General features: G+C 53.8%; 2 protein-coding genes across 2 annotated transcripts in view; one reads left to right on the top strand and one right to left on the bottom strand.

Annotated features, from left to right (window-relative positions):
- Positions 1-6,632, bottom strand: GLUL (glutamate-ammonia ligase). Its single transcript, XM_048312606.1, has 7 exons — positions 6,530-6,632; positions 5,227-5,417; positions 3,869-4,030; positions 3,466-3,612; positions 2,926-3,053; positions 2,560-2,759; positions 1-1,653 (listed from the first exon to the last, which is right to left on the bottom strand). The coding sequence occupies exons 2-7, from the start codon at positions 5,390-5,392 to the stop codon at positions 1,335-1,337; spliced, it is 1,122 nt and encodes a 373-aa protein (XP_048168563.1). The 5' UTR covers positions 5,393-5,417; positions 6,530-6,632; the 3' UTR covers positions 1-1,334.
- The window catches only part of RGSL1 (regulator of G protein signaling like 1), a 26,095-nt gene continuing 18,001 nt past the window's right edge, over positions 5,909-14,002 (top strand). The window contains exons 1-2 of the mRNA XM_048312925.1: positions 5,909-6,227; positions 10,783-10,906. Of these exons, the coding sequence (XP_048168882.1) occupies positions 5,909-6,227; positions 10,783-10,906 (443 nt within the window). The remainder of the gene's footprint in view (positions 6,228-10,782; positions 10,907-14,002) is intronic.

Here is a 14,002-nt window from a genome sequence, read left to right on the forward strand (position 1 = left end):
TTTAAGGTTTTGTTCTTTTTTTCTTTTATTACAAAAAAGAAAACCTATTCGGCAGAAGTCCAAATGCAACAGAATATAACTGGCACCATCTAAGATACCCAAGCGTAAAATCCCGGAACATTTGAACCCCCCAGCAGGAGCTGGGAGTGCCAGGGCTGGCTGGGAGGGACAAGTGGCCTCTCCCTTCCCCTCTCCTAGCCCCCTCCTCGCTGGATGGCAGGCAGCCCGCGAGAACCAGGCCACAACAGTGGCATCAACGGTCTCTGTAAAACCATTCAGTTGGAGAAACTAAGAACATTATGAAAAAAAAAATTAAAACTTCTTCTTTTTTTTAGCCTTTATCAAAAGCCCTGCTTTAGTGACATGCTAGCCCTGCTGGACAGGTGACACACCCACAGCTCTATCTGGAACGCTGTTGACCAGTCAACTCTTGGTTCAGGACACCTTCCTCTCACTCTGAACGTGTCACGGCCACTCGAGTTACAGTGACAAATGCTTCTGCAGGCTTTTCACTCTGGGAACCCCTTCCTGCAAGCTCCACTCCATGCTTGAACAAATCTCATCTGAGTCTCCCTCCAAGCTCACCCTCAGTCACACCTGGAGGCCTCCAACAGCATCTGCAAGAACTCTGCCTGCTCTGGCTGGATGAGGCATTGGAACATCATCTCTTTAAGAAAAAAACACTTCCATATATAATTTTTTTTCCTGTTTTTATATTTAAATAGAAAAATACTACTTCACTCTGTGTTATGAGCCAGAGATCGGTTGACTTCCAGTGACAGAACCAAGAGTTCTCCTCAATGCTCCTATGCTGAACTTAATGCCAGAAGATTCCCAGAAACCTCAGAGTGGGCAAAGAGTGATGATCTCCCCATCATCTCCCCACACAGGCAGGAGCATATGCACAGCGCCCATCTTCCCTTCTCCACAGAAAGGCACCAACCTTAGAGAGCCATGAGTCTGCAGAGAGCCAGCAGTGGGGCTGACACCTCAAATCTGATTCTGTTTTAAGCCTTCTCCTCTCCTACTGGCTTTCTGCATGTGCAGTCTGTCCCTGGAAGCCACTGGATCCCATCTGATGTACACATGAATTAGACAAAAAAATAAAACAGTGGTTAAAAATTCTCTAACACCCTGTCCTCCTCTCATCTTCTGAAGAGTCAATGACAAACAGACATCGATAAAACTAAACCTGCCCTCCTCCCCACCTCAAGACAACAAGAGTTACTGAGACACAAAACATGTTATCTTGTACCCTTGGGATTACATCTAGAAGGGAAGTTTAGGGGCGTGGGGAGTGCGAGGGGAGGCGGTGTCTGTGGGGCGCAGTCTGCTTAGTTCTTGTACTCAAAAGGCTCGTCCCCAGTTTCGTTGAGGAGACACGTGCGCACCAGGGCCTCTGTCACAGCGTAGGGGTCACAGTTGGCAGAGGGCCGGCGGTCCTCGAAGTAGCCCTTCTTCTCATGGCCCACATTGCGTGGGATGCGGATGCTGGCACCGCGGTTGGCCACGCCGGCAGAGAACTCATTGATGTTGGACGTCTCGTGGAAGCCTGTCAGGCGCCTGGCATTGTCCAGTCCCCCCTTGGGGTCGTAGGCACGGATGTGGTACTGGTGGCGCTTGCTCAGCTTCTCAATGGCCTCCTCGATGTGCCTGTGGAGGGAGGGACAGGTGATGACAAAGTGAGGGACAGGATGAGCTGAACCCCTCTGGACTGTTGTGTCAAAGTGACACGAGATTAACTGCTGTCCCCAAGCCATTTCATGATGATGCCTTGTGCCCCACAACCCACTTGGCTGTTCATCCCAACACAGGGTTTCTCTCCACTCCTACTGCTGACCCAGAAAAAGAATCCTCATGGCCAAATCCCACAGGCTCCGTAGGGAGTGCTCTCTGTGACACACCACCAGTTAAACTTCCCACTTTCACCTGCTCTCAGAGCAGAGATCTCTCAACACTGGAGTTTCTACTAATGAAGCTCACAGAGTCATGGGCTGTCCCATTATCTCAGGGCATCACTAAGATTAAGGCAAGAAAACAGAGCTGCCAGGATGCATCCCTCCACATAGCTCCAGTGACACAGGATCCCTGGCTGCACTCAGCACACCAGTCCCATACAGGAACTCAGGGTTTGCATTTTTAGGATGTTGATCTTTAAGAAAACATGGCAGCCTTGCCTAGACAGAAACAAATGGTCTTTCATCATGGCTATAAAGAAATAATAAAAAATGGCCTGTGCCGAGTTTGTTTGTTTGTTCTCAGTACTGGCAGGTCAGGAACCAGACAGACTGTTACGGATAGTCGCATCCTGGCTGCCTGTACTTCCACCAGCAGTGGTTGAGCTGTACTGCTGGCTAAACTGCCCACCAAGCATCAATATGAGAATGTATCACTATAAAAAACACATATTAAAAAAAAAACAACACAAAAACGAAACAACCAAAAAAACCCCATCCAGAAGAAAGACTCAGATATCATGCCAAGCACCAGAGCAACAACTCCTGTGTCATCCAAAGCATTGCAAAATCCTGTTGCCCAGTAAACAACTCAAACACTTACTTGAGACCTCCTTCTTCCCTCATGCTCTTGGTGCTGAAGTTGGTGTGGCAGCCAGCACCATTCCAGTTCCCAGGGATGGGCTTGGGATCAAAGGACACCACGACCCCAAAGTCCTCGCACACCCGGTGCAGGATGAAGCGCGCAATCCAGAGGTGATCCCCCATCTCAATCCCTTCACATGGTCCCACCTGGAACTCCCACTGCAAGGGAGGAGGCATCAGGGGCTCAGTTGGGTGGAGACAGGCACCTCCCACCCCCTGATCCTCGGCACAGCTACACAGCTCAGAGCAGGCAGACACAGCTCCTGCGGCCTGGGATTTCTCCATACTACTCTCTCACTCCATGAGGCATCTTAGAATGATGTACCTGGGCTGGCATCACTTCTGCGTTGGTTCCTCCAATTTTCACGCCTGCATAAAGGCATGCTCGGTAGTGGGCCTCCACAATGTCCCTGCCATAGGCTTTGTCTGCCCCTACACCGCAATAATATGGACCTGCAACAGCACAGGGGAACATCAGTCTCCACAGGGAAAAACGCTGACATTCAGTGAAGACTCAGCATGCACAGGGGAGAACTCTCCAAAGGCTTGGGGGGGTGTGGAAAAATCCCAAGATCTGTTTCTCATGGAAGAACTAGCAGAGCAGAACACCGATGGAGAGCAAGTTCCCCTGAGTTTAAGTCCCCTCCAGACCAACAAACCAAACAGCAAATTTGGACGCGGCCAATCCCCACCTCAGCCTTTCTGTAACAAATTTAATCTCATGGTTAGTTTTTGCCAATATCCCGCTTTCTACTGTCCACCTTCGGTTCTAAGAACACCTTGGATCCCTCAGCTCACCTGAAGCTGTACCACACAGAGTTCAATTCAAACACTCCTGACTTGGTCCAGGCTCCCGAAAGATTACCTTGGGGTCCAGGGAAGCCATTGGAAGGCCAGCCAAATGGATGTCCATCTGTCCCCAGGAGAGTGTACTCCTGCTCCATCCCAAACCAGGGGTGCTGGTTGGACACCATGTCCATAATCCTCCGGCAGGTGTGCCGGAGATTTGACTCTGGAATGGAAAAGCGACACAAGGCTCATGAGCACCTGCACTCTCCATTTCCACCTTTTTTATAGTTTGAGTCCCAGCAGTGTTGAAGAATCCCAAGCCCAGCCCTTTGTCCATTACTTTGTTTGCCCTTTACTTTCAAAGCAGGGATTATTTCTGTGTCATGCTAAGGGCACAGACTGCACTTGGGCAGGTCTCCCATTCCCCTTCCCAGGAACACCACCTTCACCAGCAGAAGGGAGAAGATCCATTCATTCACCTGCAGACTGGCGGTTGTATTTGAAGACCTCACAGAGAACAAGTTTATTGGGGTCCTTGCGGAAAGGGTCCCGAAACATGGCAGCAGGTCGCAGGTACATGTCACTGTTGGAGCCTTCGGACTGGTAGGTGCTGGAGCCATCAAAATTCCACTCAGGGAGATCTGGAGCAAAGAAAGGAACCAGCCACAGTGACCCAGGGTCCCTAGTCCCCAGGATGGGCTCCCTGCCACCCTCCAGTAAGACAGAGGTGAAGATGCTCATAGAGAATAGGCCTGCAATAGGTTTAGTCCCAGCTCAGCTGATTTTGTTCCAAGTGGGGGAAGCAAAAAAAACCCCAAAGCAAGCAAAAAAGTGTAGGAGTGAAACTCCCCTGCCACCCTGGGAAATAACAAGTTGCTGGGCTGCTGGCCAAGCCTGAGTGAACAGAGTAGCACTGAGAACATTTCCCATGTCACAACAACCACAGGGATGAGCAAAGCACCCATTTCCCTCAGCTGGGGAAAGGCAGACCACAAGCCATCTTCCAGCTATGGGAATGAGGAGAGCCATGGAATACCCTCATTCATGCTACATGGCCTGAAGAAGGTGAGAAGGCAAATCATATAGAGGTGGAATCTCATATGGAAAGGGAGTGTGGCCAGCATGGCCCCTCATCCACCCCTCTATGCTGAGCACTGCCCTTCAGGTCAAAGCCCAGAACTCCACCCAGGCAATGCTATCTCCTCAATATCCCAGGGGGAAAGAGGGAGGATGGGAAGCACAAAGATTTCAAAAGAGCTGTGCCAACCACTCCCTCAAAGGGAAAAGGGGAAAGGAGGGAGGGGAAAAGAAAAAAAAAAAAAAAAAAAAAGGAAAGAAAAAAGATAATTCTGCTCAGTCACACACAGTATTTTCATTTCATAACTGTCTCCAGCCAGCTCCATGGCAACCTGGGGAAAATCCTAATGCTATTATTGTGTAAGCTGGGACTGTTTGTTCTGAGGGACACAAGCTCTTAATTACACCGGATAGCTCCATTCTTTCCCCTGCACTTTCTTCTGCCAAACTACTTCCGGCCAAAACGAGTACTTGAGAGTCAATGGGCAGCTGAGCCCCTGCCAACAGCCCCCAACCCCTGCCAACAGCCCCTCCACGGCAAGGATAGCACCAAGGATGGGCTCCCAACCCCAGGCACCTTCCCAAAACTCCACATCTGGAAAGCTGGGAACGCTCCCCTGTGGTATCTGGGGAGAGATAACTGAAAGGGCATGAGAAGGAATGTCTTCCCTAAAAACCATCCTTCTGCCATAGGAAGAGAGAAGTGGCATCCTTCCTTCACTTGGTGAGTCTACTACGAGTCCTGCACCTCCCCTCTCACCTTCCAGGCTCTTGGGCTCATGGTCCAGTGTGCGGGTTTTGCAGCGGAGGTGCTCTCCTGTGCCATCGATCCAGATATACATGGCCTGGACCTTCTCCCCCTGTGGCAGCTTCATGTACATGTGCTTGATGGCTTTGCTCAGGTGGGAGCTCGCTGAGGTGGCCATGGCTGCAGTCCTCACAAGGGGGTTCCTGCAGGGGGGAATCAGAAACAGCCCCAGCTGTGAGCCCTTCCTGCACTCCCACATTTTTCAGCCCCCCAGTCCAAGGAGGAGCACAAAACAGCTCAGCCACAGGGCTGGCTGCAATCTCCAGTGGTTCCATGTCATTTCTCAGGGACAACACACAGCAGCTCAGGCAGATGCCAGCAGCCAGGAAAGCCCTATTCCAGAAGCCCTTCAAAGAGTCCCATTAATCCCCAAACTCCTGCTAATAAACCAGTGCAACAGACTTCCAAAGGGGTCCGTAGCCCCATGTGAACTTTTCATCTCCACATTCTGCTCCGGAGCAAGGCTAATGTAAGGAAAGCTTAGCTGGGGCTTTCTTAATAAATCTGCTTCATCGAGGAGGGCTTTTCTGCCCCAGCTGCCTTCTCAGCCCGGCTGAGGTTATCCAAGCCCGGTCCCAGGGCAGCAGGAAAAGCAACAGGCAGCACATGCGAGCCCTGAGTACCCCAGGCAGCGATGGGGAGGCCGGATGGGCCGGAGTGGCTCTGGAACCAGTCGGTGGGGGCTGCAGCATCCCCAGAGCTCTGGGAGCCAGGCTCCCAGCGCCAGCCAGCCCATTCGTGTCTGACCCACAGCAGCCAGGCTCCATGCGTGTTTTCCAAGGAGCTTAGAAATGCCAACACTTTGGAAATGCGGACTGACTTGGGAAGTCGCTCCAACATCCCGTTCGCCTGCGGAGGGGCTCGGGATGAGCCCTCCTCAGCCCACGCCGCTGCGGCTCCCAACGCGCCCACTGCCCTGCCAGAAACATCCCCTACGCGTGCATCTCCTGGCAGTGAGGGAGTCCCTGCGCTCCAGGAGCAGCTGAACAGCCTCCTGGGGGTAAAAAAAAAAAACCAAAAAAAACCAAACAACCAAACAAAACTGCAAAGGGAATGTTTTCAACAGAAAACTCGAGCTTCCACTTCCGCCCCGCCCCCCAATTCTCCCCGTCCCCTAAAGGAGGAATTTTCCCTTGCAAGGTCTGGCCGCCGGAAGCCCCCGGGCTGCCTCCCCTGCCGTCCCCGGGGGACTGCGGCGGGTGGCGGCCAGCGTTACCCCTCCCCCGTTCCTGTATCCCCCCCCCCGGGCCGGTACCTGGGCTCGGCAGTGACTGCAGGCAGGCGCCGGGCTCCCACACTCGGCTCCCAGGGCCGCGCCCGCCGCCCCTTTATTGAGGAGCAGCGCCGGCCCCGCCGCACGGATTGGGCAGCGGGGCGGGACAGGGGGGACCCGGGAGGGGGGACAGGGCCACCACGCCGCCTCCCTCCTCGTCCTCCTCGTCATCCTCCTGCTACGGCGGCATCGCGGCTCGGCCGCCCCCGACAAAGGGGGGAACACCGCCGCTTCGCCCCGTAGTCGGTTGGAGGGGGTGGGTGGGTGCAGAAAGCAGAGGGAAAAGGGGGCAGAAAGTGGAGGGTTTGGGTGGGTTTTGGGTCTTTTTAACAACGCTCCCGACCGGAAAAACAACCGCGTGTCCCTGGGCAGGCGGGAGCGGATCCAGGGCTTTCCGCAGCGTTTACATTAGCGGCTGCCTTGGCATAGCTCGCAGGGATGGAAACCGGCTGCCCCGGGAAAATGGGGGGAGAGAGGGAGGGACCGGAGCTCCAAGCCCCGGGCACAGGCTTTTGCTTGGTGCCCACTCTTAGGAGGGGGACAAGAGCTTCTCCTCCTTGGAGCAGGTCACAGCCTGCTTCAAGCACGTGGATTTGCAGACCCTCGCTCTAAGGCACAGGATCCGTCACTGTCATTCGAGGGAGGAGAAATCCTCCAGGTCCACCATGGGAGCACCCACTCAGCACCCAGCAAACCGCAGCCACGGCCCAGTATTTTTCCACCCCGCTTTGTCGCTTGTCCCAACTCCTGCAACTCTGTGCAACTTCCAGCCCGGATCCAAGGGGCAGGAGAGCCACGCCAGCACGAGCAGACGGAGCTGCCACCCTGTGTGCACACGCTGAAGGCACACGCAGGTCCCAGGCCAAGCACACGCCACCCACACGCCTGCCACGGGGCCACAGGACCCTGCTCTGTCCCACGCCAGCCTCGGGGAGATGGCACCAAAACTCCCTCCTGGCTATCACAGCCAACCTACCGCGGACACAGCCATTGTACAGCCAGAATCCAGAGGGAAAATGGCCAGGCAGAACCGGATCCTCAGGCGGGAGGAGGTGGAAGTGCTGGCTAAAACCACGCTTTGATTTATTGCCTATCTCAAGAGCCAGATCCCCACCCTCCCTGGGGGGACAACTTGGCTCATTCCTCACCACCGCCTTGGAGCAGCCATTAGTATGTGGTAATTCCCCGAGGCTGTCCAGAACAAGGTGAAATTCAGGTGTTTTCCTCCTCCTGGAATTGCTTGGGCAAGGCAGAGCCACCGAGCATTGCCAACAACCTCCCCTCAGCACCCCAGAAAGTGCCTCCTGCCAGCACCCCAGTTCGGGCACCCTGTGCACAGAGAAATGGTTTCAACATACAAAAAACCGTGACATTTTATCCACAGAAATGAGCTCAGGATCTCATGTTCAGCCCAAGTTCAGCTGTGGTCACCCAAATCTAACAGCTCAGCTGAAGCAAAAGGAAGCAGAGCAGGAGCTGCTGCCGAGGCCCAAAATAGCTCCCATAAAGGGGAGCTGTCAAGCCACAGGCAACGCAAAGCAGTGTCCAGCCTCTTCCCTAGGTTTGTTGAGTGTTTCTTTAATCGGGACACTGAAAGCTCCGATAGCTCCAAATTCTTGGAATTACTCTTGCTACCTGTTAATTTCCCAAACTTTGTCCACCAGACCTGGCTCCAAATAAGCCCAGGTGAAGCCTCTGTGCAGTGGGCTGAACCTCGTGCTATCCAAGCCTCGGGGCTAGGCAGCTCCAACCAACCCTGAAGGGAAGTGGGGAGCGAAGGCAGCTTGGCAATGTAAACATCTCCTCTCCATCCCAAAAATCCATGCCGGGCAGCAAACCTCAGCCTGGGAGAGACTCCCAGGGTGGGCAAGGGTGTGATGGCGGGGGTGGGAGGATGGAGCTGCCAGCCCCGGGAGGGTTTGGTGGCTGGCTCATACACAAGCCCCTGTGCTCACCTTGCACAAGTTGTTTACGAGCCAGCGGAGAAGCGGCAGCCGCGGACCCAGCGCCCTCTCCCGGGAAGCGTTCCGGGGCCGCCTCGCTGGGCTCACACGGCTTGTTTACCGCCTGCCTTCCTTCCCCTCCTCCCTTTCCAGCCTGGCTTTTTGTTTTTTGGGGGAAAGCGCGCTCAGGCTGTGCCTTCGCCCAGCTGCGTGCTCCAGTGACGGTCGCTGTAGCCGACAAAACCCTCCTCGGGGAGCTGGGGAGGGCTTGGTGCCAACAGGTGACACGACCCACGAATAGATTTAAATCCGTCTTCAAAGGGCCCTGTGCCACACGTGCAGCCAGAGGGTGAGACAATGTCCTGCTCCAGGGGCGAGTCCCAACTGGCACAGGCTTTTCCTTCTTCCTCCTATTAATTTGTGGGAACACCTTTATTCGCCTGGCCCGGCACTTCTTGCCAGCACAGTTATATATCTTGAGAGAAGTGCCAAGGTTTGAAAGCTGTGAGGTTGGTGAGCTGCAAGGGTCGGGCAGGCTGGACTTTGCAGCCTGCTGCCTCCAAGGGACAGGGCACAGCTGGGTCCCTGCACTCTCCTGGGAAGGTTTGGGGACCAGGATGAGTTTCTCACAGGTAGCATGGGACATGCCTGCCCTTTTCCAACTCCAGCCAGCAGCCAGGCAGTAAAGGATCATGGCTTCCCTTTCCACTGTGCCTTGCTGGGGCTGCTGTGACCTATCCCTCTCCTCCATTTGGGAATGCCTTAAAATGCAGACAGGTCACATCATTGAGGGGTAGGGCGGGCAGGAGGAGGGGGGGGAAAGAGGAGGGTGGCAACTTAAGGGTTAAATAGACAGGATGTGAAATTTCCCTGTGGCTCAGGCCCTGGGGCAGGTGGCTGATGGCTTTGCTCCTGCAATGCTGGGAGTTTCCCAGCACCCTGGGGATATCTCCAAGGGTTGCTCCTCACCACAGATACTGGGATCTCAAGCCCAACAGATTGCAGACCTGGACTGCTAAGCCCAAATAGCCATTTGTTTTTCACCAGCACTAAAAAAAAATTCTGAAGTAGAAAGGAATGCTTTTTTTTTCCCAACATGGATGTCACACAGGGAGGAGGAATTGCCCATTTTGTTGTGATGGTTAGGTCCCAGGAGGAAGCTGGACACACCCAAAATGCCCCAGCCTCCAGCAATGGTACAGCTAGGAGGGAGGAGGGATGGGCATAACATCATGGAATCACAGAATGGTTTGCTTTGGAAGGGACTTGAAGGTCATCTAGTCCAACCCCCTGCAATGAGCAGGAACATCTTCAGTATCTCTCCTCTCCCCATGCCCAACAGTCAATTCGTTCCTAAATTGAGCTATACCACTTTCAGAGCCATCCAAGGAAGTGCTTTGGGCTAGGAGGTTCTACATAAGGAACTGAACTACACTCAAGTGAGACCAGCCATGGGCTGGGTGTCCTGATATTGCATCACCTCCATCTCTGCCCACCACTGGGCACAGCTGCCTCTGCTTGGACCCATGACAGTGAGTCCTGGTGGGCTCCCAAGATGCTCCCAGGCTGGGAGACCTGGAGATGCAGCATGTTTTACCCATGATTAACAACAGGAGGACTGGAAAAATCAACCTAACGCCTGAGCAAGTGCTTAGTTCCAAAGTGACTGAGGACAGGGAGTTCACCGTGGGGTGGGGGAATGAGTGCACTGGGAGGACTGACCTTGTGCAAGCAGCAGTGGCCAACTGATCTCCCCCAGAGTGCTGCAGGAGGCTGACGAAACCCCCCAAGGCAGGTAGGCAGTAGCTGCTGGCCCTGGCTGTGAGCAAACATTGCACGCTCCGCAGCAGACCCATGCTCCCTTTGAAGATGCTGCCAGGGTCAAGGGTAGCTGCAGGCTGGTGGCCAGAGGGCTTTCAGCTTTCCAGAGCAGATCACCTGGGCTGCACCAAAGGGCAATTTAGGAAAGCAAATTAATAAGTGAAAACGTGCAGAGGCACATGCAGAGTGGAAAAAAAAACCCTCCCTCCCCATGGAGCTCCCCAGACCACACACCAGGAAGCACGGAGGGAAGACGGACCTTGGGGCACAGCACCCGGGACAGCCTCACGCAACCCCCCAGATGCTGCCACCTCCCTCCCCACCCCTTTCTCAGCCACCTGGGTGCCTGTCCCCGTGCCACCACCCACCTTGTCATCCCTCCCAGGAGCCCATGGCATTGCTCCATGCCCCAGCAGCCCTTTGCACGGCTCCCCCTGCTTGCTCTGGGAGATCCAGCGGCATTCCCGGCAGGCAGCCCCTACCTGCTGCCGGCTGTGCTCCACAGACTTTGCACGGGGCCGAGCGCCTTCCCCGAGCACGTGCTCAGCTTCAACAGCGCCGGGGGGAAGCTGGAAGATGAGAACGTCAGGGGCAGGTGAGATTTGAGACCTAGAAATTGCTTGGCTCAGTTTGTTCTGTACAAGAGTGGAGAATATCCCAGGGAGAACTCAGCACATGACTTTTCCCTGAAGCTGAAAGTTGGTCACACTGTGCATTGATTGGCAGGGTTGTTTTTGTTGGGATTCCTCCCCCTCCCCCCCCCCCTTTTTTTTTTTTTATTAGCACTGTTCACACTGTTAAATACACTCCCAGCCAGGTTGAGGCTGTGTTAGCTGTGGCTGGCACACTAATTTCAGCCTAACACACTTCACAGCTCCATAAGTGAGAGTACAGAAATCCTAAAACCACTGCCTAAGTGGATTAAGCAGTGAATCCGGGCCTGACATTTTAAATTATAAAAGGTAACAGCAAAGTGCTGCTGCCCATGTCCCTCCCTTATGGCTGAATTAAGTCCCTGTCCTGCCACAACACAACCTGGGCTGCTGAAGCCAACAGCCCCAGACACTCGGATAAGGTTATACCAGTGGTTCTGCTTCAGCTGGAGGAGAGATAAGTGAAGGCAGAGCCTGCCACAGGGGCTGTCAGGTGTAAAAGACAGAGCCCAGCCTGCATGGACAGTCCCAAGCAAGGAAACCACAGACAGATGGCAACAGGCTCAAAAATACTCCTGAAGGGAGCACCAGTGTTGTCCTTGCTGAGCAAACAAATCTTATGCACTCAGGAGACTGAGCATGAAAATCACATATAAAAAGTAATTGTAATATGTTCAAGAAAGGAATGAATATTTAAGGCTGAACTGGAATTCCTCAGGCCTTGGTCAACTCCAGTTTTAAGGTGCTGTGGGCCCAATGTCCTATAAACTATTCATATGAAAACAGGATGAGGCTGTACAGGGGGAAAACAATCCCAAGTCTTCCCCGAAAAGCTCATGGTGGGGATATAATACTTATGTGTACACAGGCTGGAGTTTCCCAGATTGCTGGGGCTCCAGACCATCACCCAGAACCAGAAGCAATGCTGAGGTGTTCGGGGTGGGGGGGAAACAACCCCCACCCTCCTGATGGCACCAAAAGGCACAGGCTGGGCTGCTGGGGGAGGCTGTGAGTGGCCAGTGACCACAGGCAGTGAGGCTGACATTGTTTGGGCAGCCTTGGACTTTGCCACCATGGGGAGCAGTGCCAACTGATGTTGGGCAAGGATAAAAATCCCAGCCCCATCCCCTCTGCCCTGGGAACGTGAGACTCTGCCACTGGTCACCTCAGGTCTGCCAAGGGAGGGCTGCTCCCCACGCCAGGGACAGGGGAAATGGGTGATTGAGGCCGGGGCAGGGGGGGAGCAAAGCCCTCTTGATGTGTTTGATGTTGCAACTCTGCCCTTACCTTTTTTATGGAGTCCAGCCACTCCAAGGTTCCTTCTAAATCTGGGCTGTGCTCATGTGTCCACTTCTTTTTAAAAACCTTTTTGGTTTTTCCTAAATAGCCACCCAGCTTATGTGAGCTCCTCTTGTGAGGAGACAATGTGCCTTGGGAAAACCTGGGAAGCTGCAGTCTGAGCAGACTCCATCCTGCCAAACCTCTTGGGGTCTCCTCTTGGGGAGAAACTCCATGGAAATGGCCCTGTGCCCTCCCACAGTAACCATGTTGGCCTGTTCCTGCTCACAACTTTAGTCCTTTCCTGGCAGAAGCCATCACAGTCCCACTGAGGTCAGTCCAGAGATGGATGAGCACCCAAGGAGCTACCCCAGCCTCTGAGGATCCTACTGGGCATCTGCTCAGTTGCCAACTGGAAAATGTTTGTTGTTTTTTTTTTTTTCACGTTATGACCTTTCTCTGAGGACTTTTGAGTCTTTTAAGTGTGAGACAGCCACCACTCCAGCTCATTCCTAGCCCCCCTCTCATCTCTTGGGGTCAGCAGCATAAATCTTTATGGATCCATGATCAGAGCTACTCCTCCCCTGGGTCTTCCACAACTCCTTTCCACAGCTGGGCCTGGCACCACTGGACAAGCAGGTGTTTTGTGGCTCACGGCTGCCCACATCAGTTTGGTTTTTGGCACAGTAACCAGCCCATGTGGCTGGGCTGTGGCCGAAGGAAGGTGAGTATACATCCCCAAGAGGCTGTGCCAGTGCCAGTAGCCCAGCACTGTCCCCCTGGGGTTCCCAGCACCAGCTCCACAATTAATTTGGAACTGTCCCTGTATTCATTGGCACTGTCACAAGCTGCTTGCTGAGATGCAGAGCCCTGATGCTGCTGGGAACAGCTTCACATTCCTGATTTGACAGCACCACCTCGTGAGGTGGGGACACTGTGGGACACTGTCCTTCCCCTCTGCTGCCTGTGCAGACCGTAGGTGACCCCAGGTCTGGCACCACAGCATTATAAAGAGCAGGATCAAGTACCCACCTGGGGAGCAGATTCCTCCTCCTGCCAGGGAAACAGGTCACTCCTGCTGCAAGAACGGGTTCCTTCTTTTTCTCCTTCTCTTCCAACTGGAGGTTCTCCAAGGTTGAGTCTCAGGCCCAGCTCTGATGAAGCAAGACAGCTGATAAGAAATGTGGGGTTGGTCTGTTTGGAGCAGACACAGTGGGGTCTCCTGTGAAATTTCCATCCCAGGCTGAGCAGATGCACTGACAACAACCACACTCAGTGCCAAGGTGCCACCAAGAACCTGCTTTGAAGGCAAGAAGTTTGCCCAAGCAGGGAGGGGGGGAGGGTTTCATTTTAGGACTGCCAAAGTATGTCTGCAGGGGATTTAAAAAGTGACATTTCACATAGTCACAGGATGGGTAAGGTCAGAAGGGACTACTGGACATCACCTGGTCCAGCATCTCAGCTCAAGCAGGGGCGCCTGAGCACAGTACTGAGGATTGTGCCCAGATGGTTCTCAAATAGCTCCAGTAAGGGAGACTCCACCACCTCTCAGGGCAACCTGTTCCAGTGCTCAGTCACCATCACAGTAAAGAAGTTTTTCCTCATGTTCAGGTGGGAATTCCTCTGTTCCAATTTCTGCTCATCCTGTTGCTCAGCACCACTGAGAAGAGCCTGGCTCCATCCTCTGGACATCCCCCTTTCAGGCACATACAGACACTGATCAGATCCTCTCTCAGTATTCTCCTCTGCAGGCTAAGCAG

This window comes from Corvus hawaiiensis, chromosome 9 (assembly GCF_020740725.1).
Source record: "Corvus hawaiiensis isolate bCorHaw1 chromosome 9, bCorHaw1.pri.cur, whole genome shotgun sequence".
Lineage (NCBI taxonomy): Eukaryota > Metazoa > Chordata > Aves > Passeriformes > Corvidae > Corvus > Corvus hawaiiensis.